The sequence below is a fragment of the Anas acuta genome, chromosome 5 (assembly GCF_963932015.1).
Source record: "Anas acuta chromosome 5, bAnaAcu1.1, whole genome shotgun sequence".
NCBI lineage: Eukaryota > Metazoa > Chordata > Aves > Anseriformes > Anatidae > Anas > Anas acuta.
The window spans coordinates 6,463,947-6,486,665 of record NC_088983.1 but is presented as its reverse complement, the minus strand read 5'-3'; the positions used below and the strand labels follow the sequence as shown (position 1 = coordinate 6,486,665).

The 22,719-nt window shown below is 41.1% G+C and overlaps 1 protein-coding gene across 2 annotated transcripts in view; it reads right to left on the bottom strand.

The window, feature by feature from the left end:
* Nucleotides 1-4,849: 4,849 nt before the first annotated feature.
* Nucleotides 4,850-22,719, bottom strand: part of SLC38A6 (solute carrier family 38 member 6) — a 44,913-nt gene continuing 27,043 nt past the window's right edge. For both annotated transcript variants that reach the window (XM_068682474.1, XM_068682473.1), the window contains 8 exons: nt 19,927-19,992; nt 19,663-19,716; nt 17,869-17,948; nt 17,057-17,157; nt 12,551-12,675; nt 11,558-11,702; nt 11,351-11,445; nt 4,850-10,197 (listed from right to left, as the gene is read on the bottom strand). In XM_068682474.1, coding sequence (XP_068538575.1) covers nt 10,117-10,197; nt 11,351-11,445; nt 11,558-11,702; nt 12,551-12,675; nt 17,057-17,157; nt 17,869-17,948; nt 19,663-19,716; nt 19,927-19,992 — 747 coding nt within the window. In that variant the 3' untranslated portion in view covers nt 4,850-10,116. The remainder of the gene's footprint in view (nt 10,198-11,350; nt 11,446-11,557; nt 11,703-12,550; nt 12,676-17,056; nt 17,158-17,868; nt 17,949-19,662; nt 19,717-19,926; nt 19,993-22,719) is intronic.

The following is a 22,719-nucleotide window of genomic DNA, read 5'->3' as shown; positions in this document are numbered from 1 at the left end:
CAACCGTGTGTGTGGGGAGGCGCAGGCTGCCAAGCCTCGGGGCAGCAGTGCCGATGTCCCCATCCTCACCCCACAGCCCCCCTGCACAGCAGGGCTGGTGCCTTGTGCTTTCAAACACATCCCCCAAAGCTAAAGACGGCCTGGGGTTGGGCCATGGGATCTCTCTAAGGAGCTGTTTTGGGGGTAGATGATGCCAGTTTGACTAAGCTGAAACATCTGGCGTCAGCACACTCGGTGTCCCCTCCAGGCACCCAGCGGGGAGCGGCACGGAGCTGTGCACCACGCTCCCATCAGGCAGAGCCCGAGCCCTCGAGCAGGGCGCTCCGGTCCCCGTCCCCACAGCAGGGACACCCAGCACAGCATGGGGGGGCACTATCCCCAGCTTCCCACCACAGATGTCACTCCAGGACCAGCCTTGCTGTGCTAACGACCAGCAAAGAGAGCCCCTGTGAACCTCTCTGGCTCCAGCTAAACCCAGCTTGGCTTCAGCTGGCTCTTGGGTCTTAATTAAGGTTTCCAAGCTACAGCAGCCACAAGGCTGGAAGACAAACATGCAGATGGCCTTCTACTTGCCCCCTCACCAGCTAGCGTTAAAGGCTCGAGGGATGATGCACTTCTTTGGTGGATTTACACTAGTGAGACCCCATGCGTTGGTGGCTCATGGCCAGGGGTAGTCCAGGGCAGAAATTCCTGCTAAAAGAACCACCCCACCACCCTACTCCCAACCCCTGAAATTGTCAGAAACATCCAAGTGATTTAAGAGCTGAATCCTGAAGATTCAGCTTTCATTAAAGCCCTTGGCATTTAGGCTCCTGACTGTAACAGAACAGGGGACTGACCCATGGGTATACCTGTCACCCTCTGGTGCTGGGCAGCATGGGACAACCACGGGCTGTCAGCTCCTCGGGGTCCCCAGCAAAACCTCACCTGTTTGTAGAGGCAGCGTCCGTGGGGCTCTGCTTTTTAGATCTTCCCGGTTAAGCGAGATCCTTCTGCAACACAAGAAGTGACTTCAGCACTCTGCTTCTCAAGAGCTCGTTTAACAGCATGCTGTGGGGATTAGGGGGACGACAAGGAATTTTAATAGAAGGGAAGCACTTTATAACTCACTTCCAAGTTGATTTGTACAGCCAAAGCTGCTTTGTTATTCTTTCACAGGGGAAAGATCCCAAGAGCAAACACCTTCAAAGGAGCAATCCAATTCTCCTTGAAGGCAGGAGAGGCAAACCCTGCAAGTCAAAGCAAGGGCTGAAACGTGCCCAGAATCCCCAAGCCCCTCGAGATCTCCATTTGGCAGATTGCTGCAGCATCCCCTGAGTCTCAGAAGCTGAAGCCTCATGGGTGACGCTGAGCTATCAAAACACCGACGTAGGTGGAATTTTTTAAGCCTAGAGCAACGCTGTGCTTAGGATCACGTCTTTAAAAGACTCTTTTCTTGGAGCTAAGATTCATTTCAAAAGGGGGGATTTCTCTCCTGGGACCTCTAAAGCCCTTGTGTTTGCACTGCACCCTCACACAGGGACCAAGGGTGGTGGGGAAGCACCCAAACCAGGACTTGGCTTGGGTTTGGACAAATATAGACAAGAAATGGCAAATGCGAAGCCCCTGCCCCAGCAGGCTGGCCTGGGTGGCTGAAGGGAAGTCGAATATCAACCTTCAGAATACCAAAATTTGGGGGCAGAGGGATCCATCTGTGATTTCCATGTATTTCTAGCCTGAGGCTTTGCATCCCTCAGGCAAGCGTCATTCTTTGGCTTCCAACCCACCGAACTGAACCATCAGATTAAGGAATGACAAGACAGACGACATTTACTAACATTTGGCAGCCAGGCTGAGACAACGTCTCTCCACCATCGTTCGAGTAATCTCCCCTTGGAAAAGGCCCAGATGAGCGTTCCCGCTGCTCAGATGGTTCCAGAAGAAACGACTTGTAAACAGCAGTGGAAACCGTGCCAGGAAATACCAAAGGAAAAAACCATGCCGATTCAACAATGATTTCGGAGCCGGCTCCAGCAGTGATGCTCTGATGAGCATTAAACACAGCCATCGCTGCGCAGCTCCTGGGGACGGCCTCGTGCAAGGGGCCTGCTCGCCTCAGCGGCCATTTGCACTCGCCTCCACCCTTGGCCCCTTCCAACTCTGATGAAACCCACAGAGCCATGGGAATGTCTCAGTCCTCAGCACCCAACAAATGTGCCAGGGCCTGATTTTGAGAACCACAGCCCATGGGTGGGTATCTGCCTCTGCCTTTCCTCATCGTCAGCGCCCTGCACATGGCGGTCTGTGAGCAGGGCCTGGCTGTGCTGCAGCGCTCCTGGGGAGAGGCAGACGGATCAACATCCTGGGGATAAATACCACATAAATTCATTGAGAGAAATCTGCCCCATGGCCTTGTGTTCCCCCCAGAATTCCCCCCAGAGCCTGGGCAGAGGAAGGCACTTAGGGAAGTGTCGCAGCTCAGGTGCTTTCTAGCAGCCACAGCTCCCTCTCTTTGACTCAAGTGGCTTCCAGAAAGATCTCATATCAGCAAACCTCGCCTCCCACATGGGACTTCTACAGTCCTACAGCTCTCCATACACCTGAGCTCCAAGCCTGAAGGACTTGGCCAGCACCTGGCCAGGGAGCAATAGAGGAGATTCCCCTGTGTCTCTACCTAAAACTTGGGATTGAGGAGCCCCCCCAGACAGGCTCCTGTGACTGCACAACGACTGGCAATTAAAGAAATTAGCCTCCACGCCACCAAGATGGGGCTCAAGAGGGACACTTTGCACAGATGTTGTCCAGACTGCCTCTGTCTCCGTGCTCGGTGTTCACCGACACGAGGCTGGACTGCTGACTCTGTCACATCGGTCAGGCCTTTCAAATGTTAGATCTGAAGGATCAAATAACAATTTATGCATTTGGAAAAAGAGAGGTGAACCGCAGACAATAAAAAGCATGGATTCAGTCATTTCTCTCTTTGAAAGTGGTGGAAGTTGTTCATCAAAATCCCCAAGCAAAAATCTCACTACACGTCCTGTGAGCTATCCCCAGTGCCAGATCCATACAAAGCTGTAAAATACACAGGCTACTTAAACCCTTCCTGCAGGGAGATCCACAGACGTGGGCTGCACAAACCCAGCTGGGGAAATGCTGTGTTAAAGCCCCGCTTCTGGACCAAGGTTCAAAATGAAACAGCAGAGCAGAGCTTGAGGAGGCGAGAATAGGGCCTGAGGTTTTCCTGGTCATCTGCTCCAGGTTCTGTGCAGTGATCAGCACATCCTATGTCCCTTATAGATCCCCACGTGTAAATCCTGTAACCAAGCAGAGCTGCCTGGGAGGATGGCTGGCAGCTCTCCCTGCACGCCTGGAAGGAGCAGCCTCCAGCAACCACCCAGCTTCCAGACCTCTCAGCTCTCCTCCAGCCAGACCCACGATTTGCTGCATGACAAAACGGAGTGATCATTTCCACCCCGGTCTCCAGAAAGGTAGTTCTGCAACCCAGGCTGATTAGCTACCACACCAACCTCCTGTTCTTCGTATAAATCTAGTGCCTTTGATTACATCATGGCAGAAAACTGAAATATAAGTCAGATGGTTAAGGCATTAATGGCTGCGCTGTAAAGACTCAACAATGCAAACCTTCCCAAAATGAACTGTCTTGACCTTCACCATGCTGACAATAAAAGTGTGACATCATGTGCAAACGAGCTTTAAATTTAAACCAGGTGCAGCGAGCTGCCTGGCGTCTTAGGGCTGCTGTGTAAACCACTAACATGCGAGCAGCTATGCTGGAGGCAAGTGAAATGCCAAGCCCGGACAGGACCCACTCAGCAACAGAAACAGGTATAAGCAGCTGTTGTGGTGCAGGACAAAATAAAGCATTGCACTTGAAAAACGCAGCTCTGGGGCTATTTGGTACCAATTCTAGTTGGGGCAAATGTTTTTAAGTAAACACAAATTTGCCGATGCTCATTTCTATGTGACGAGCGCACTCGCATTCATACAGCTCTGGAATCGAGCCAGTAGTACAGTGATGAGGTTTGTCCATTTTTCTCTCCTATTCAATTCAGGACTCCCTTAGACTTTGCAGGGTGCTTGGGGTTGTGCTCGCAGCTTGTCAGCCTGGACAGCAATCAGAGAGCTCTGTGATTTACAACACCAAAGCAGGGCCCTGCCCCAGAGCCCTTCCAGCGCAGCCACCACCCCTCTTGCTACCGCTCCTTAGAGAAATGTTCTGCCTTTGCCAGCCACCCCTCACCTTGCCACACAGAAAGGCCCTTCCAATGCAGGTTTCCACAAGCAGTTTTCCAGTTTTCCACCTGCTTTGCCCTGCCCAGCTCCCACCATCCATGCCTGGAGGCAGCACTGGCACAGGGCACGCTGTGTGGCTGTGGCTGCTCACATCTCTTCTGCTGGTTCTCATTTCACAGGAGCAAAGCAGAGTCAGGGTTGCTGTGGCTGAAACCAATACCTGTGAGCAAGCTTACTGCATTTCTCTCACCCTTTACGTTTTGGAGAGCATAGCTGAAACTCTGCTGAGAGCTGACAGGTCCTAGAGGATCAATGAGCAGCAGCCTCCTGGAGCACGTCTCACATTCATTGCAAGCTGGGTACTGCAAGACATCAGCACTCAGAGAGGGGATCACACAAGATTACACAGGAGAACATACCAAATGAGGCACTGCTGGAACGATTTTAAGGAATTCTCCCTGCCATGGCTAGAGAAATGTTACAGCCCGAGCTGGGGCTAACAGCAACACAATCACACTTCAGGAACCGAGGGCAGAGAACCCAGCACTGGGTTTGCTTTGCTAAGCGGGCAGGCTACACACATGGCATGGGGAAGGAAAGATGACAAACAAATGAGTTATGCAAATACTGTTCTTTATTTTCTGCTTTTTCGGAACATACCCCAGCTGTTCCACAGGGAATTCAGAATAGGAAACACGTTGCACAACACACAGGTCAGACATCAGCTAGGCACTTTTTACATACAGATGATTATTTTTTATTTTCAACAGAATTTCAGCTCCACATTAAGCACGGTTGAATGAGCACAACTGAAACACAAACACAAAAAAACATCACCACAAACTGTGGAAGTTAGGCAGCTCTTTTTTAACACTGAAAACTTTCTGCCACTGGCAGTCATTAGGCAGTGATGTGCCGCAAGGTTTCTCAGTACGCAGAACAACTATAATGAATGCTTTCAACATTGAAGTCAACTGTAAAACAACAATTTTGGGCTAAGTGTTAAATCTAATTAGGAAAGGAGTTCTGCAGCAATCAATGTTACTTTAGCTCCTGGTCTGATCGAAAGTTGAATCTCTGAGAGCACATTAGGATGCCCACTACAGAGGTAACACTAATCTCCATCTCCGTAGGGACATTTGGAAACAACTTGATTATCTTCAAGCATTTGCAAGCGATGCAGTGGTAAAACGTCCATCCCCTTCTATTGTTTATACAATTATCAATGTAAGCCAAATAAAGATCCCAGGCTGCTGAATTAGCAGGATTCAGAATTTTGAACCTCACTTTGGCTCAGTAAGAGCTTAGGAGCTGGCTTACGAGAAAGGTACACATCTGCATTGATAATGAAGCAATTAATTGTATTCAAAACAGGCACGATTCTGTCCTCACGTATCCTGTGTAATACTGAAAGAGCACCAGCAGATGCTAACTAAAGTACTTCATGTTCTTTACAATTAATCCTAAAAATTAATTTTAGGAATTTATTTTAAATGAGACTGGAACACGTTTAGAGCACTGACTTCCAGATTCACACCAAAGTGATAATTTGTGCAGCACCAGTAACACAGTAATGAAGTACAAGCCCATATCCTCTCTCATGGAAACAATGTGTTTACAAGCTGGGTAGGATTTAGCACTTGCCCTAGCAGCTCACTTGGACCATCACGTTTTCGTCCTCATTAGGTGGATTACAGGGGCAGGAAATACAGCACCTTGAGTACACTCTGTGTGACAAAAATGATTTAAGAACTCCAGATCAGCACAGGCTTCCCGTTACAAAGTTAAGATGTCTCCATGCCCCCAAAAGAGAAATTCTTACAAGGACAGACATGACAGGCACACACCAAAAAGCCCTGCCTGCATCTAGTCCTGGCCTTTGGCAATGACCCGCTGTGGACACCTACTGAAAACCAGAGCCACGAGGCATGACTAAAGGCAGACCTTTCACCCACGCTGCACTCCCCGTAATAACCATGTGGAGTGCTCAACTAATGGCACGTTCCTGCCCAGTGCCACAGAACTGGCATTAATGCAAAACTGAAATGGAGGGAAGGGGAAAGGAGTGACGGAGAGAGGGCAGGATGGCTTCAGTGTCTCAATTTTCACTACACAGGGCCATGAGAGAGTTTTAAACAAACTTACTGCAACGAAAACGAGTGTTAAGATGCAAAGTGCTTAGAAATATGGGAGTAAAACACAAGTGTTTGTCACAATACAAAGACAGGTTAAGAACTCTCTTGTTTAACAGTACTCGTTTCTGTAATACTGTTGACACACTCCACATCCAGCTTATCACAGTCCATCTGAAATGTGAGCAGCTTTTAAACTGGCAAGGAATGGAAATAGGAGAATGAAAACAAATCAAAGGCTAGCAAATAATTTTCATCTCTACATTGTTCTTCTTGTTCAGCTGGGAAAAGGCAACTTTACCAAGTGAGTTCAGAAATGGTAGCTACAGATAATAAAATAGAACCACTAAAATTTAGAAATGTGGAAATATAGCCCAAAAAAATCTGTGCACAAGAAGAAATATATTTAGCAGCACATGAGTCAGCAGAAAGCTCCAGAGTGGGTATACATTTAGCTCAAAAAACCTCATGCTTGTGTACAACCGTAGTGAAAGCCTTACACAGCCATAATGAACAGAAGACAGAGAGAGATTCAGAGGATAAAAATAGTTACTCTGTTTTTTCATAGTGGAAAATGCTTGCACCTTTTTGTAAGTCCTTTCTCTTTCTGCCCCTCTCCCCACATTTTAAGTTGCATATCACCCAAGCCTCTTAAAAGCAGCAGTATTTCCAGCTCTTTTCAAGTAGAAGATAACACGCATTCTGCACAGCAATGTGCTCTTATCCTTCCTGCACTGCAGTCAAAATGTAATAACAGAGTTCCAGCAGAGGTGCAAATTACTTCCCTTCATCCTCACGGTGTATTAACTTCACACACTGGTATTCATCATTCCAGAGCCTACCTACCAGGACAGTTAGTTAATAGCCAGGCTTGTGTACCCATGGATTAAAAACAATCACGTAGTGATTTCCATAGCGTTACAGGGATCAACTGTAAAACTGACACCTTATTTCAGGTATTCTGTGAGTCCCCATTTTTTAACAAGATGCACACAAACCCAGCTGTCTATGTATGAGCAGAGGATTGCAGTGCAGGGCAAGACTCAGCTTTTTCAGAGGTAGAAAGTAAGAGCAAAGGCTTAACAAAAACTTTGTCAACTTTCAGCACCTTCACAGATGATATAAATCTTCTTTGTTAAGTCCTGCTGTTTAGAGTTTAAAATAAAGTGACTGCAATGATGTCTAACAACTTCCACTTGCTACACGAGCATATGATAAATGAGAAACAATTTCCATAAAACCACCCAATTCTAAAAAATATTCCTCCTAATTCCTAGTGTCTGGAAAAAAAAAGTAATCTATACTTCATTGACACGTCTCCTGTTTTCCTAAAAAGTTTTGGTTCAGTCAGAAAATAATTTCTTGATCTACTGCTATCATTGATTTCTCAAGATACACTTTATTAAAGTAGATTTTTAGCTTCTTACTCTCCTGCCAGAGATACCCAGCATGGCTGAATCCCTATAATTCACCCCTATAGTGAACCCCAAAGCCTGTCAAACAGCAATTACAGGGTAGCCACAGCCAGTAAGGTGGCTATACCTGGTTACGCAGAGTTGAAAAAGAACTGCAAGAACAAAGGCAAGCTGCAGAACCTCTGTCCCTAATACTCACACAATGTTGAGAAGCTGTCTGATTGACCCCTCGATCCCAGGAGGCCAGAGACCTCTCAAGTTGGAGGCATGCTCTGCGTACACAGCTTGCTTCAGGAGGTCAAGTATGAGATTTCTGAGAAAAATATTCTCATCTAACGGCTGCTGCTGCTCAAAAAGGCAGTCCCACTCCCTCTACCCGCTTGAGCCACCACCAGTGCTGATGCTGTAGAAGTAGCTGTGACCTTCTGGCCAAGAGTGAACACGCTGTATCTGGTAGTGACAAACTCTTAGATGGCTCACCTTGCATCGTGAAACCTCTTCTAGAAGCTCTGTGATAAAAATGACTGCAATCTTTTCCAGAATATAGCGTACCAATTCCTACAGAATGGGGATTCTAACAAAACTTCTGAGTTAGTGCCTGTGCCTCACCACTCAAGTCTATTTCTGTATTAAACTCCTAAGCAGAAGTAAATTCCCCAGGCACAAAGGATTCCTGAAGCAGTACCAAGCTGCACAACCAACACCACCTGGGTGCCTCCAGGCCATCTATCAGAAGTGAAATCCTGAGAGTTGAGTGATCTGTTTGCACTGCAGCTCAATAGCACAGACCCACTGCTAAGAAGTTAGGAATGCCATTTTACTGGGCCATCTTCCCTATTCCAAATGATAAAACATACATCAACATATAAACAGAATTTTTTCAGCAGGATTTTCTAGCTAGAGAAAGGTGCACTAGCTGTGCACTTTACGGACAGAAAAAATATATATAAATGGCACTTACTAGCTGCTTCCAAATTACATAGATAAATTACTTTGCTATGTTTTGTTTGTGTCTTACACCAATTCTCAGATGTAGAAGTGCTAACCTAAATTAAAAGAAATACTGCATCTGGAAATAATGAAGAACTTTCCCACTCTCTAAATCAAGCCATTTGAGTCTGAGGTCTAATTTCTTAACTTTACACAAACCATTCCTGCGGAGGCTTAACTTCTTTAGGGCACACAGTCTCTAAAGAGATTAGGGTATTTTAAAGCCATCCTATTCCATCTGATAGTAACAAATTTAAGAAGGTTTACCATGATGTTAGTAGAATGAAAGCAGTGGAAGATATGAGGAACTTTTGTGGTGGGCACCCAATACCATACATGACAGAGCCCAGTTGGTGTTGAAAATTGCAGTCACATTCCATTTAGGCCAAGAAAGAATTACAGAAGGGTACATTAAAGTTTAGAGATCTGGGGTAAAACTAAGGTTCCATAAACGTAAAATTTCCTTTGACTTCGACACAGGCAGAATTTCACATTTCAAGCCCAAACCTCCTCCGACACACAGCAGTAAATAACATTTAGATATGCTCTATTTCAAACATGAAACACTAGTAGAAATGGGAGTAAGAGAGAAAAAGAAACATTTTCCACCATCAGGAATACTGAGGTAAATTGAATAACATTCAAAAGCAGACATTAATTGAAAGATACCTATTTTTAACTTGAAAATTGAGACTTCCTAATGCTACTAAAACCTATTAAGCTAGATGGGAAAAAGCATCTAATTTAAAAATTACTTCAATATGATTCAAGTACACAGAGGTATAAAACTGTATTCAAGAAAACAATTACCACAATGTGCCCATTAAACTGGGCTAAGGCTCTTGGTTTCTGAATCCATATTTGGATAAATTAGGGTAAACATTTGGAATCAGTAAGTTCCTAATATGAACTGGCTGAAGTTTTGGAAATTATTCAAGCAACAGAAGTCTTTCACTGTTAGGATAACGTGTGGCATGCACATCATGATTGATATAAAATCTGTCCATATCATTCTCTCTAAAAGAAAAGTTATTTCAAGGTTTTGCTTTTGTTCACCATGTGCACTAAACTGTTTTTGCATTGCAGAAATTCTCAAGAGATCTTTTTACCTGTCATGATTACATCATTAAAAACTAATATTTTAGAATGGCAAAGACTTATTGTGCAGTAACTGGAGAGTTCCTTCTCAAGATTAAAGAAGGAACATTACTAATGGACTAAAAAAAGAGGATTATTTCTTCGACAGTGATTTCTTTGGGATGTTCAACATTCATTTCAGTAGTTTTGACATATCTCTGGTTCTTGATGTTCTCCTGAAGCCCACTTCAGACAGTAACAATATGCTGTTACTGATTAATCCAATTGAAAATTATTAGAACTAAACTGAGAAGACCAACACAAATGCCAAAAATAACCAATGCACATGCCTGTGAAGAAAGAAAGAGAAAAATTAACGTTTTACTGAAGAAATCATTTTACATTTCTAAAGCATTTTACATTTCTAAAGCTTATGACTGATGATGAAAAAACCTGTAAGGACAGGTCTTTTCAAATAATTTTTTTATACTGCAATTATTCAGTCTTCAAATACAAGGTGTCTGCTTAGGGTAAAATGAAACTAAGTCTGCTCTGAGACAGTTTCACTTGAAACTCCCAGAACAGTTTAGTTTGCTAACAGTATCAGTATGAAAACTGCATAGATGGACCTGTTTGCAAACAAAACAAAACAAACATATTTAGCCCTTTAGAGCTCCGAATGAGTTAAGAAACTGAATTTGTATTTTACCAAAATTTAAACGACAATGGATTCTTTATTTCTGAACAGCCAGTTCACAATAAGGAAACCACAGTGCAAAATAGATTGTGAATTTCTAACAAGGCCACAATTTTGTTTGCAACTAATCAAGACTTTAAATGGTCAGAAGAGCCTCATCACAAGATTTTCTTCCAGGTTCTCTATTTTATCAGCACAAGAGCAGCCCTGTGAATCATAGGAGTATCAGATAGTCTACATATAAGCAGTTTGTTGGCATTTTAGACACTGTCACCGAGTTGTTCTACTGATCAGTGGTTAAAAAGAAGAGAAGCAGAGTAACAGCGCAAAAAGCAGGCTGCTGCACAAATTCCAACTTGAGCTTAACATACTGTGCCAAAAGAGAAACCATAAAGAAAAAAAAATCACCATGTTTTCCAGAAGGCTTACACTGAAAACAAGCATAAACACTGTTTCACTTAAATGCAGTTTGGCTTTGTCCCAGCTGCCCACATAACATCAGAGTAATGCGTAAAAAACAAGGAGAAACTGGATTAAAAGTTGACATCTGAAAACTATAGGGAAAAGCATGTATTCGGATCAGTGGTCCAGCCCACAGACATACTGCTACTCTAAGAGGTCTTGTAAAAAAGGAGTTTCAGAAACAGCAGAGCTAACATGAACGATAAAAGAAAACGCTCACAGATTTTGCGAACTGCAATGAAAACAGGAACTTTGCCCCTTGGATTACATGCTCTACAGTGCATTAAGATGTATCTAGAATAAGCCTCTTTAAATATAATTAGCACAAGTGGAATAAAGCATACCCCAAGTTTCTGTGGAGATAGAAAGTCCTCTCTGCTCAGCTTCAGATAAAATAGTCCAGGATATACAAAAAGCAAACATGTTGATGTGGTTGAACCTTTAAAAAACAGAAAGTAAGGTTTTACTTGGAGCAAGATTAAAATATACTAGCTCATCATAATACTGAATTTCTTGAATAAAAATAATTAAAAAAAAACACAACGACTTACCAACTACTCCAAACATGTTTTTAATGTCTGGCACATACATTGCAAACAAAACAACGATTGTATTCAGTGCTAAAGTGACAAAGATATGGCAAATCCATGACACAGGAAGATGAGAGAAAAATAGCATCAATACTGCTTTCCTTGCCTGCATAAAAGGAAGAGAAACATTGCATGGGTAAATAAACGCATATATTCTAATCTTATTTCAATTTCATAAACAAGAATTTTATCATTTCAGATGTGAAAGAACATTTTAAATCAAAATGCAAAAATAATTTGCTAAGAGTTAAATGAAGTTTTGTCTTTCTGTAGCATGGAAATAACTGAAGTATTAAGGCAATATTTATCATGTGGGCCCTTAGTCTTAAGGAACAATTCCTTATTTGCATGGACAATAAAAGCTTTGGAGGATACTCTTTTGTCTCTCTTTGAGCATGCCTGTTAGGAAGTAACACAGCTGCCAACTTGTATGTAATCTATACATCAATTATATATATATAGTTTTAACTGTTGTTTTTTGTCATAACTGAATGAATTCTAGCAAACCTACCGTGGTATTGATAAGCTAAAGTATTTTTTTTCCAGTGGTGAAATAAGTCAATATGTGTTTTCAATTTACAATGAAATTGAGTTTTCAAGTGTAAGTACGTTTGTGTGCGTGCATGTAGAAAGGAAAATCCAAGTCAGCAAAACTCAATTTAAGAGGGAAAAAAAATCAAACTAAATAAACTTTAGAAGTTCTGAATTCTCTAAATTAAAAACAATGCTGTGGGCTAGTTTTAATCTGAAATCTGTCTCAAGAGCACAAATTAGCTTAGTGGTTAGTTGTTATTTTGGAGCTCTCATGGAACATATGCAAATATGTGGTCTTTGATCAATCACTTGACAAGTGAATAAGATACACAAGACTAGATGTGACTCAAATATTGCAGTCTGCAAAGCATTAGTGTTACCATTGCTTATGCCAGCTTAAAAATGTTTAGGAGTACTTACAGGGAAGTGGATTAGAGGGACTGTCAAAAGCACAGCAAACAGTATGGCTAATTTAACAGTCAGGATGACAGTATCATGTGGCAGGTACTTGTTGTAACTTTGCAGCAATTCAGAGTCCACTTTGTCTGAAAAACAGAAAAATTAATCGTTTTCTTAATTGCCTGAGATCTAACACTGAAATAATTAGCAACGCATGTTAAGCTTACATTCAAATTGATCATTTTGCATGAAAGTAATGCAGAGCGGGAGGGGGTACACAGAAGCTTCGCTGATATACCAGCGCTAACTGATACATAACCCAGAGAAATCTTAAAAATAATAATAATAAAACCTTCAAAACGCAAGACCCTACAAGACCTTATAGAACCTTTGCTGAAAACAAAGCCATCTAAGAGAAGATACAAATATGGAGGAGGAAGGAGTTAAAAGATATTCCAACCTTGTAGATACATGTTCTGAAACTTTCAATCCACTCACTATTCACGCAATGTTTAAACTTACCTGAATTTTGCCACATTAGCTAGGCTTAAAATAAAAGACAAGGTTTAATAGCTTGAAATGATGAGCTAACAACACAGGTAAAGTCTAGAAAACTCCTGAAAATATCTCACATAGAACTAAAGAAAACGTAGAGATATTGGTATCCACAAGTCTTAAATCTTTTCAATAGGAATATTTTGAACAGATAACAAAAAGCACCATTCACAAATTAAGATGTGGGTTTAGTCTAAGTCTGGACTACCAGATACACTGACACTCGACAAAGGGCCTGAAACTTAAGCAGGGGCTTCATTTCACCAATAAACAAAGAAAATGCATCTTGACTGATTAAGTCATCACATAACTCTTCCAATCCTAACACGTCAGCAATACTGTAACATCTAGATTTACTTTTCTAGGCTCCAAATACCTGCATGGAGGCTGCTACAGTTCAATTTGGAGACTCGTTTTGGTTAGGATCTAGTTTGGTACAGATGCTGTACAAAACAGTTCACAAATACCTTTTGAAAAGTAAAAAATCTTCAGTAGTGTGAAATACAAATTGTATTATTTTTGCTCAGTCTGCTGTCTTGCTGAGTAAAGCAAAGGGATATGTGAAATGAAGCCAAGCATACAGTACTGTAAAACTTGTTCTATTTGTATGAAACAGACAACACCAGATTCTTTTTCTTCTACTAGAAACCAGGAACAAATTCACTTTCCTAAACTGACTGAAATGCATTTTCCCTTTTTTATTTTTCCAGAAACATTAAGTGATATGTGAGGTAAAATTTCACGATTTGAAATAAAAGCTGCAATTTAATTTAAAGGAAGAAATGTTAAGAATTATGCTAGGGTATGTGCTTTTCTTATCCGCTGCCTCTCTCTCTCTATATATATATATACACACATATATACACACCATAACACTGGTGTACTGCTGGATGACACGGAGAAGAATATTTAGCATCAGGTATACTTTTAAATGTAATTTCTAACAACAAATATATATATATATATATTGACACTTGAGACTGATTTTCCTCCACGCCAAATAGAGGCAAAGTGCAAAACAATGACACCTAAAGGCTGACAATTTGGTTTCCTATAGCACTCAAAGAACAGAGGACCGTGTTGGTAACACAACCGACCACACCAAAAACTTTCGTATCACAGCTCTACTTTCTTCAGAGTGTGAATCTTCTGTGATCTCCATCGTGTGCATATTTAACTTTGCAAAACCAGTCTACTGTGGAATTCCTACAGTATCATACACCGTGTGTACATCTTCACCACTAGAGTAGCTTTTGTACTACTCAAGGCAGAAGTGGGACGGTGATGAATCAGCACCTGCATCCTTCACCTTTGTCTAAGACATTTGCCCTTTTAACCTGAAAAGCTTCACTACTGCTAAACTGACAGCAAAAGTCAGAGTCCAGAAAGCAGCCTGCTCCTTTGACCACGTATGCATTTCTGGAGTTCAGGATGGACCACATTTTCACCAATGTCCAGTCAGTGTATGAAGTTTCAAAGCTGCAGAAAACACTATAAAACTTCTGAATCACAAAAAAAAAAAATGAAATATGTCTCATTTCAAAGACTTTTTGTTGTTGTTATTGTTTTCAATTTAAAATAAAATGGTTTGCATTTTCTTGGACTAGTGTTTTAGGAACAGAGAACAGATTCTCTCTATTTAAAGAAGTAAGTTAATTAAACAAGACAACCAGAAAGTTAAAAAAGGAGCAGAAGCTTACAAGGGAAAAAAGTAATATCTTACAGACATTTACTATTGGTTCTGGTGTTTTAGGCTCTTGAGTCGGTTACTAAAATAAATCAGGCTTTCAGAAAACCAGAAATGGTCACAGTGAGACAGACTATAAATCTGCAGTCAAAAGGCCTTGCCCCAGAGAAACCATGACACTGAAGGTGATGGGAATTGGGACCGTCTCTAGGACACTATTTTTTCTTTTATCTTCTTGTTGAGATCTCATCCGGAGACAGACGGTTATCCTGCACTGACTCCTGAATCACAGTGGCACTTAAAATAGTATTTTCCTACAAATCATATGGAGACAGTTAATTAAATAAGGAAACGTTAACAGTGGCCTATACGCTTTTAGGGGTTGCAAGACTCCCCATGTAATTTTTCTGAGGATGTAAGGATTCTGAGTATCAAAGAAACATTTTTAGACTGTTAAGGTCAGACATACGCTAATACTTGGAAAACAAGGTGCAAAACTTCCTAGAAATTTGGAATTGCTAGCTGCTGAAAGCCAACATTCTTGCTGCTTTGTCAAGCACTATCTCAAAGCCATGACCAAGGAATATAAAACACTCCGAAAAGGAGAGGGAAATCCTAATCAGAATACCTCAGTGTTATTGTCTTACTGTCCTTATAAGAATTTTTATTCATTCCAATCCAGACAGGCTAGCATGTGATCATCCCATATAAAGGGTGAGTTTTCAGAATAGATTAGAAGAATCCATATAGGTGACTGCGATGCACTTACATGATGTCATTTGTATGATACAACTGCAGAAGACAGATCACTAAGCAGAGGCAACCCCATCTGAAAACATGTACTACATTAAGCAAAACACAGCATAACAAATTTAAAGCAGGATGCTTGGGAGATAAATGACATTTCCTAGAAATGGCACCGCTGTGACATTATATGACAATAATGAAAACACTCTCAAACTGCTAACCGTTCAGAAGATGACAAAACAGCTGCTAGCTCTGTTACATAAGACTGCTAAAATTGCTTTATGAAACAGACGCACACCTACTTCTGCCAAGATTCTGACGGACCTTAAAAAAAAAAGTCACTATGTAGATAAGAGTTTGGAAATCTGAGTATTTGCAAAACACAAGAATAGCAGTCACCTGTCTTTTAACTCAACTGAAAAACTATGCCCAAAAGTATACAAGAGTCCAAACACAGGGTTATTAAATTGGTACTCAAGTACATTGTCACGTAAGCTCTATAACAAATGGAACTGGAAGATATCCGTAGAATTTAGTAGGGACAGTTTCATTGCCACTTTTCTGTTTGGTAGATAAAAAGGTATATTTACTTTATCAGGTATTATGTCAACAACATCTCTAAGAAATGTGTGTTTCTTGGTTCAGAAAAGGTATCAGATACCACCTCCAGCTCAGGACCCACATGGAACACAAATTATTGAAGATGGGAAGCATGTATGAGGAAGACCAACTCAAATCTTATGCTTTAAAATTTTTTAATTCTTCCCTAGCCTTTCATCATTGCCCTCCACTGAAGTCAAGCCACAAAATTAGATGGACCTTTCATCTGATTCAGCACTTTTCATTTTCTTATCTTCCTTGCCTATTTTTTCTGGAGTCCTCTGGCTTATCTTTACCTTGTGCACGAAGAAAAGGTAACACAAAGAAGTCGCTTTGTGCAATCCTTCAAAATAAAACTTCCTGTTATATTAGAAAAGGAACTACACTTCCAGCAGATTCTGAGTGAAATAGCTAGTGCTAGTTCTGATAAATTTGTAAAAAGCCAAAAACAAAACAAGGAAGCAATACATGCTTTGTACCCAAGCTGTATCAGACAAGGCAAACGTGACTGCAAATCTTCATGTCTCCCTGACATCAGGGCTAGCTTGCTGAAGGTCACAACCCTTACATAAAAGGCAGCAGCCTCAGCGCTACTTAGAGACTACAAAACAAGTGGGGATATCACAGGGTTAATAGACATTTTGAATTCTGCTTGAAGATACAGCCTTAGAAGAGAGGTTTCAAACTTGCTGGACCAGCAGACTCTGCCACCAGATCTCAAAATTTCACTCCCAGTCCATGACTTTCACTTCTACTCTGAGAAGTCAGTAAGACTGTAGCACTTTGCAGTATTAGGCATATCCTTAAGTCTTCACAGGACCAAGATTTCTGAGGATTTAAGTGTATCAATGCATAAACAAGTCTGAAGTTCTCCAGACAATGCATGCATCATTTATTATTAGCCTGCATTCTAGAGAATACTTGGAGAACATACTTACCATAAAATGTCAGATACCCAAACAAAGCAGACATAAAGTAAATTAGGAAACTCAGGCCAATTCCTGTGACAGTTACATTCTGCATTCTACTTTTGGATGGACTAAAATGAAAAAAAAGAAAAAAAAAAAAATGAGTGTTGTTTAATGTGAACCATTGACAACATGCAATCTACATTATTAAAAAAAAAACATAGTAGTTAGCCTTTCATAAGAAAGCATATTCTTAATTTATGGCCACGGTTATTTGCCGAGTCTATGTTCTCAGTAACACTTGTTTTTCTTAAAGTATTTGTAATCTTGCAATTAAAGTGCACTTTCCATTCATACAACAAACACTGTCCCCATGTGGTAGGGAATTTAGACATGCCAGAGTGATATATGTGAGTGTATATATACGTATTTATATATAATTTATTTTATTTTTTTAAATCAAAGTTTTGCTTTATAAAGGATGATATATATCCAGAGACAGGAAGGGAATTTGGGCCAAAATCCACTCAATCTGGTGAAATGCAGATTCAGTTACAGCAATAAAAACTAACTAGGAAGTACCTTAGCAAATGACCTTTTTTCTCCAGATGGCCAGGACAATGTACTGACATTGCTGATGGAACCATATTTGCTACTTTTCTCTCCTGTAAGAGAGGAAAAGCCAGTACAGACTAGAGCTGTACACCTCCCAAAAACATGAAGGCTACTGACTTTGCATTGCTTGACAACACTGACTCTAAAATATTCAGCATTAATTTAGGGAAAATATAACAGGAAAGCTACCATTATATTTTAATGTTGCCTGTGTTTTCATATATTACCTCTGGAGCTCACAGTAAATCGGCAAGACGGAGGTATGGCAGAGAAAAGAGAAGGCCATAGTTGGTATTGCATAAGCACTCTAAAATAGAAGAAGAACATACTTTAGGTTTTTTGTTATTACAAATGGTTGGAAAATTATCTGAATTAATTCAGAGTTCAGTGCAAGCCTTGGAAGACAAAATCTTTCCATATTAATGCTTCAAGATAAATCTTCACAATGCAGAATGGTGCCTCTGAACCGTTCCACAGAACTGGACCTTTTCAACTGGTATTTCTTCAGGTGCTGTTCCCAGCTTACTATTTCATGATCAGGAGAGGTCATCAGACAGCATGTCAGCAAGCTAACAACTGAGAGGCCAAGACCTTACGTAAGAGCAGGATTTGCCCCCGAGTCAGTGTATCAACCATGAAATTTTCTAAGTTTTCTAAATTTCATTATCCTTAGCTACCTATCAAATTATTGACTCCCTTAACCCTGACTTCACTATTTTCTCATCATTTAATTAAAAAATGGATACAGCATCTAGCAAACACAATGTGGTTTAGCATCTGAAGTTTTAAAAGAGTTACATAATTAAAGTTGTAACCACACAATTAGTGGTATGTTATTTCAAAAACTTGTACTAGCAGAGATGAATCATCTTCTGTAGCTTACTTTAATTGCCAAGTAGCAATTAAAGTATAAAATAACCTGAACTACAACAAGGTCCATACTGGTAAAAAATATGCCACTTTCAATTGATAAAATTAAAAAGGCAAAACCCAGTATAGATTCTACAAAGTACAAAAGGCCAGACCAAAAGCTGTAACATCATGGTAGATGCTTCTGGTCAAAATAGAATTTCTTCTTTGATCCACATTTACATTTGTCTGATGTTTGCATTGCCCAAGCTTTTTTTTTTTTTTTTTTTGGGGGGTGGGGGTCAGATTTTGTTCTTTCAGACAAATGCAACCAACTGCAGCCCTCTTGAGTTCCAATATGCTATAGGCCTTTCCCAAACTTAGTCTTCTCTTTTCCCCTTCCTCTTCAACCAGCAGAGATTAGCGTGCCAAGGGGAGGTTTAGGTTGGATATTATGAAAAAATTCTTCACTGAAAGCGTGGTGAATTGCTGGAACAGGCTGCCCAGGCTGAGTCACCAACCCTTGGAGGTATTTAGAAGACGTGCAGATGTGGAGCTTAGGGACGTGGTTTAATGGTAGGCTTGGCAGTGCCAGGTGAACGGTTGGACCTGATGATCTTAGAGGTATTTTCCAACCTAAATGATTCCATGATCCTATAATACTTCCTCTCCTGCAAGACATAGTGGGTGGTGACACAATTTAAATGCCAGATTAATTAACAAATACCCAAGCTGGCATCCAATGAAATGCACAAGATTGCATTAGGCCTGAAGAATTAGCTTCAGGAAAGCAAAAACAAAGATTAGGTCCAGGCAGTTTCAGTAAACCTATTCTTCAAGGAACTAAAAGTGTGCATACAGTCAAGCAGCGCTGACTTCCAGCACATGAAGTTGGCTTGATCTGACTGCATCATGAGGCTGACCACCGCTGAATCTGTTATACTTAATACTTCAGCCACATTTGCAAAATGTTTTCATTAAACACTAACTTGGACACCCAGCCTTCATATAAAAAAAGAAAAAGAGACTGGATAACGCTTGGCAGTAGGTATAGGAAATATTTCAGCAGCCTATAACTAGTTTTACAGAAGTTTAGCTTACCCTGGATAGAGATTAAACCCCAATTCTTTAACACCCTCCCCTTTAGTTAGCTTATTGTTAGTAGAGATTACCTCCTTTGAAAGATGAAAGAGCTTTGCTTTACAATCCGCTGTAGAATTTGAAACCTGTAAGACATACATGCAAAAAACATGACATAATGAAAGAACGAGCCCAAACCGCAGACGTGAAACTTTCTCGTTTCTCGACAGTAAAACTGCGATGGCTAAGAAAAGAAGGAATTTAAATCACAAGTAATTCTGAAAGTGTTAATGTAAAAAAAAAGTATTCCAGTTATTAATAAAATTAGAAGAACTTCAAAACAGCATGTACTTTACCTGTAAAGGTTCTATTGCACTCTTCAGAGGTAGAGGACACGGGATGGACCACTTTTTTATCATAACCTGCAAAACACCATATTTAATGTAGGAATGATATCCTAAAAATCAGGTTACATTTAGATATACATAGAGATAGTAATGGAGAGTTGGTGTACAAAGCAGGCAGCTACACCCACAGTAAATCAACTAGTTTGACTAGTGGATAGTTGGGCTACAGAAAGGGGGGCTCGAAGGAAAAGCCTGTCCGTGCCATTCCACCCAGCTGCTCACTGAGCACAGCTGGCAGCCTTATGGCTTGCCTGTCTGGAGGTGCTGTACTGAAATGAGCTATGACATTAACAGAAATACAGCCAGTGCTCCGTATTCACTCTCTGTGCTCCACACTAACTGCCCCCCATACAGAATAGCTGCTGTGTTAGCTATCCCAGGCTCTTTCGCTAAGTAGACAAGCCCTTAACAGAGATAGAGCAGAGCCTAGGGCTAATCTTAAAAGGCAGAAACATATGGTTTGGACTAGAAAGCAAAGGAAAAACAATAAATGCAATTATTGTCCCAGAATGTCATTGGGGCTTTAGCTACACCCTGCTGGTTTAGGGACTGCCAAGTAACAGTGCTGAAAATCAAAGGGAAATTAAAGTAAGAAACGTTACCTCTTTTTTCAGGAGGTTAGTTTGAAATGATAGTTATATTGCTCTCGTCACCCTAATTAATTTCCTATTGTAGTTGACTGGCTTTAGAGGTTATAATTCTTTTGAAGCCTAGAGCAAATAATTAAAAACTTAATTAAAGACTCAGATTCACAAGAAGAATAACATGGAAGGCAGTGTTTCTTCTGGCTCAATCTGCTTTTTGCTTGCAGCCAAGTGGTGCTTCCCAGAGAGCGAGGATTAGGTGCTCTCTCTTGCCACCAGTGCCAAGAGAAGCAAGGGAATGCTACCTCGGGACAAACTGGGGGGCAAGGAAATAGCAGGTACGCAACATGCCGAGTGTTGTGGCAATAACACACAACTTAAATTGCATGGATTCAAACAAATTGCGACTCAAGGAACGGAACCAGGAAGCAGCTTGCACAACAGCACTCCGTAAACTTTGTGAAAAAGGATTAAAAGTAAAAATGGGATTCCTCCAACCCTGTTTCTGACACTAAACTGGCAGTGCCTAATATCAGGTCTGTTCTTCTTTGCTTCCTGACTGGCCAAACTGCCTCCCTCTGTGCAATGTCAACTGCAATGCCACCTGAGGAAAGGTGGAAGAAGGGAGATCACACCGCTGGTACATCCAGAAGCTCAACCAAAGAGTAAGCACAGGAAGAAGAAAAGGACCTAACACCAAAACACGACTTGGGCCTTTACATACACGGATGCCTCTGTGATGCGGGCCACCCCTGCTCCATCTCTTCCTTTCAGGCAGTGAGCAGAAGCGATGAGCTTGGGCACAGATGCAGACTGCTGCACCACAGCCCTGGATACTTCCCTGGGATGCCCAAGGCTCTTGGCTAGCTAAAGGTATTTATGAGACTGAATGAGGCAGCAAAATAGTTTTTCAAGAAGATCTGTATAGTTAAGAGGTACCCAGATAAGGAAAATAATGGAGAGATTTTGAAGGCTCCAAAGTAAAAGGCTTTGTCAGAGCTCTGGCTAAGGGTTGAATAGGCTTCCTAAGCAATGAAAAGCTGCATGGAGCTGAGGGGGGAAATAAGCTGTGCTTGGCAGTGGTGGGTGTGGGTGCAGGGCTTCCAGCAAGCCAACGAGCAACCTTACATATAAATATTGCAGAGGTCAGAGGGTGACGAGAAAAGCCAACCATAAAAGCTGGAGCACATTCCTCTAAAATGAAATGGATACGGATTACGAACAAACTGAAATGGAAACAAAAGACAACAATGCACTAGATGCATTTCAAATCCGTAACTTTATTTGCCTACCTGCTTAATTATTCAAATCTGTTTGGATTTCTGATTGCAGTATGCTCCTTATTTCTAATGAAGTTGCCAACAGGAAGAGGTTGTTAAGCTGGCAGCACAGCTCAGTGAGCTGAGCAGGCGTGCAGGCAGCACAGACAATCCTCCTCTGGAACTTTAAGCCTATTCCACATAAACATTGTCTTTTGAGTATAACAAACATTTGGTTTTAACTTAAAAAAAAAAAAAAAAAAAGAGGCAAAACCTAAAGACAGATTTTAATGGAAATAGGGTATTTTCAACCCACACCAAAACCGCTGCTAAAAATAAAGTCAGAGGTCTCAAAATGTTCTAACGTTCTCAGGGGATGTTGCTTTTTTGTATCATATGGAGGGAGAACAGGAACCCCTTTATTTCAGCAGTGCTAACAGCATTCAGCAAAGAGGAGCTCTCTGTGTATAACATCATTCGTTACATATGGCAGGTTCCCAATCTGCCTCACATTTTGTTCTGGGAACGTAAACAACAGATTTAGAAAAATACCACCAGGAATCATTAACACCTTTGTCGAACAAGCTACCAATAGGGCTGTCTCCATAAAATAAATAAATAAATAAATCTGTCTTTACTCTTCACCAATATTCAATGCAGCAAGGGGGAAGGCAATAAAAAAAGTGCAATGCTCACATTTCATTCCTCTTCAGTTAGGATTCACATCAGGAAGGTATTCAACAATCAGAAACAAGAGAAAGTGCCCAGGACCTCACAGAATCTGGCTTTCAATTAATAGTTACGTACATACGTGTTTTTTTCTTCCTCATCAGTTCATCTCAGTGTTTTCATTTTTTTCCAAATGAAGACTATAAACAGTGTATTAACTTTACAGGAAA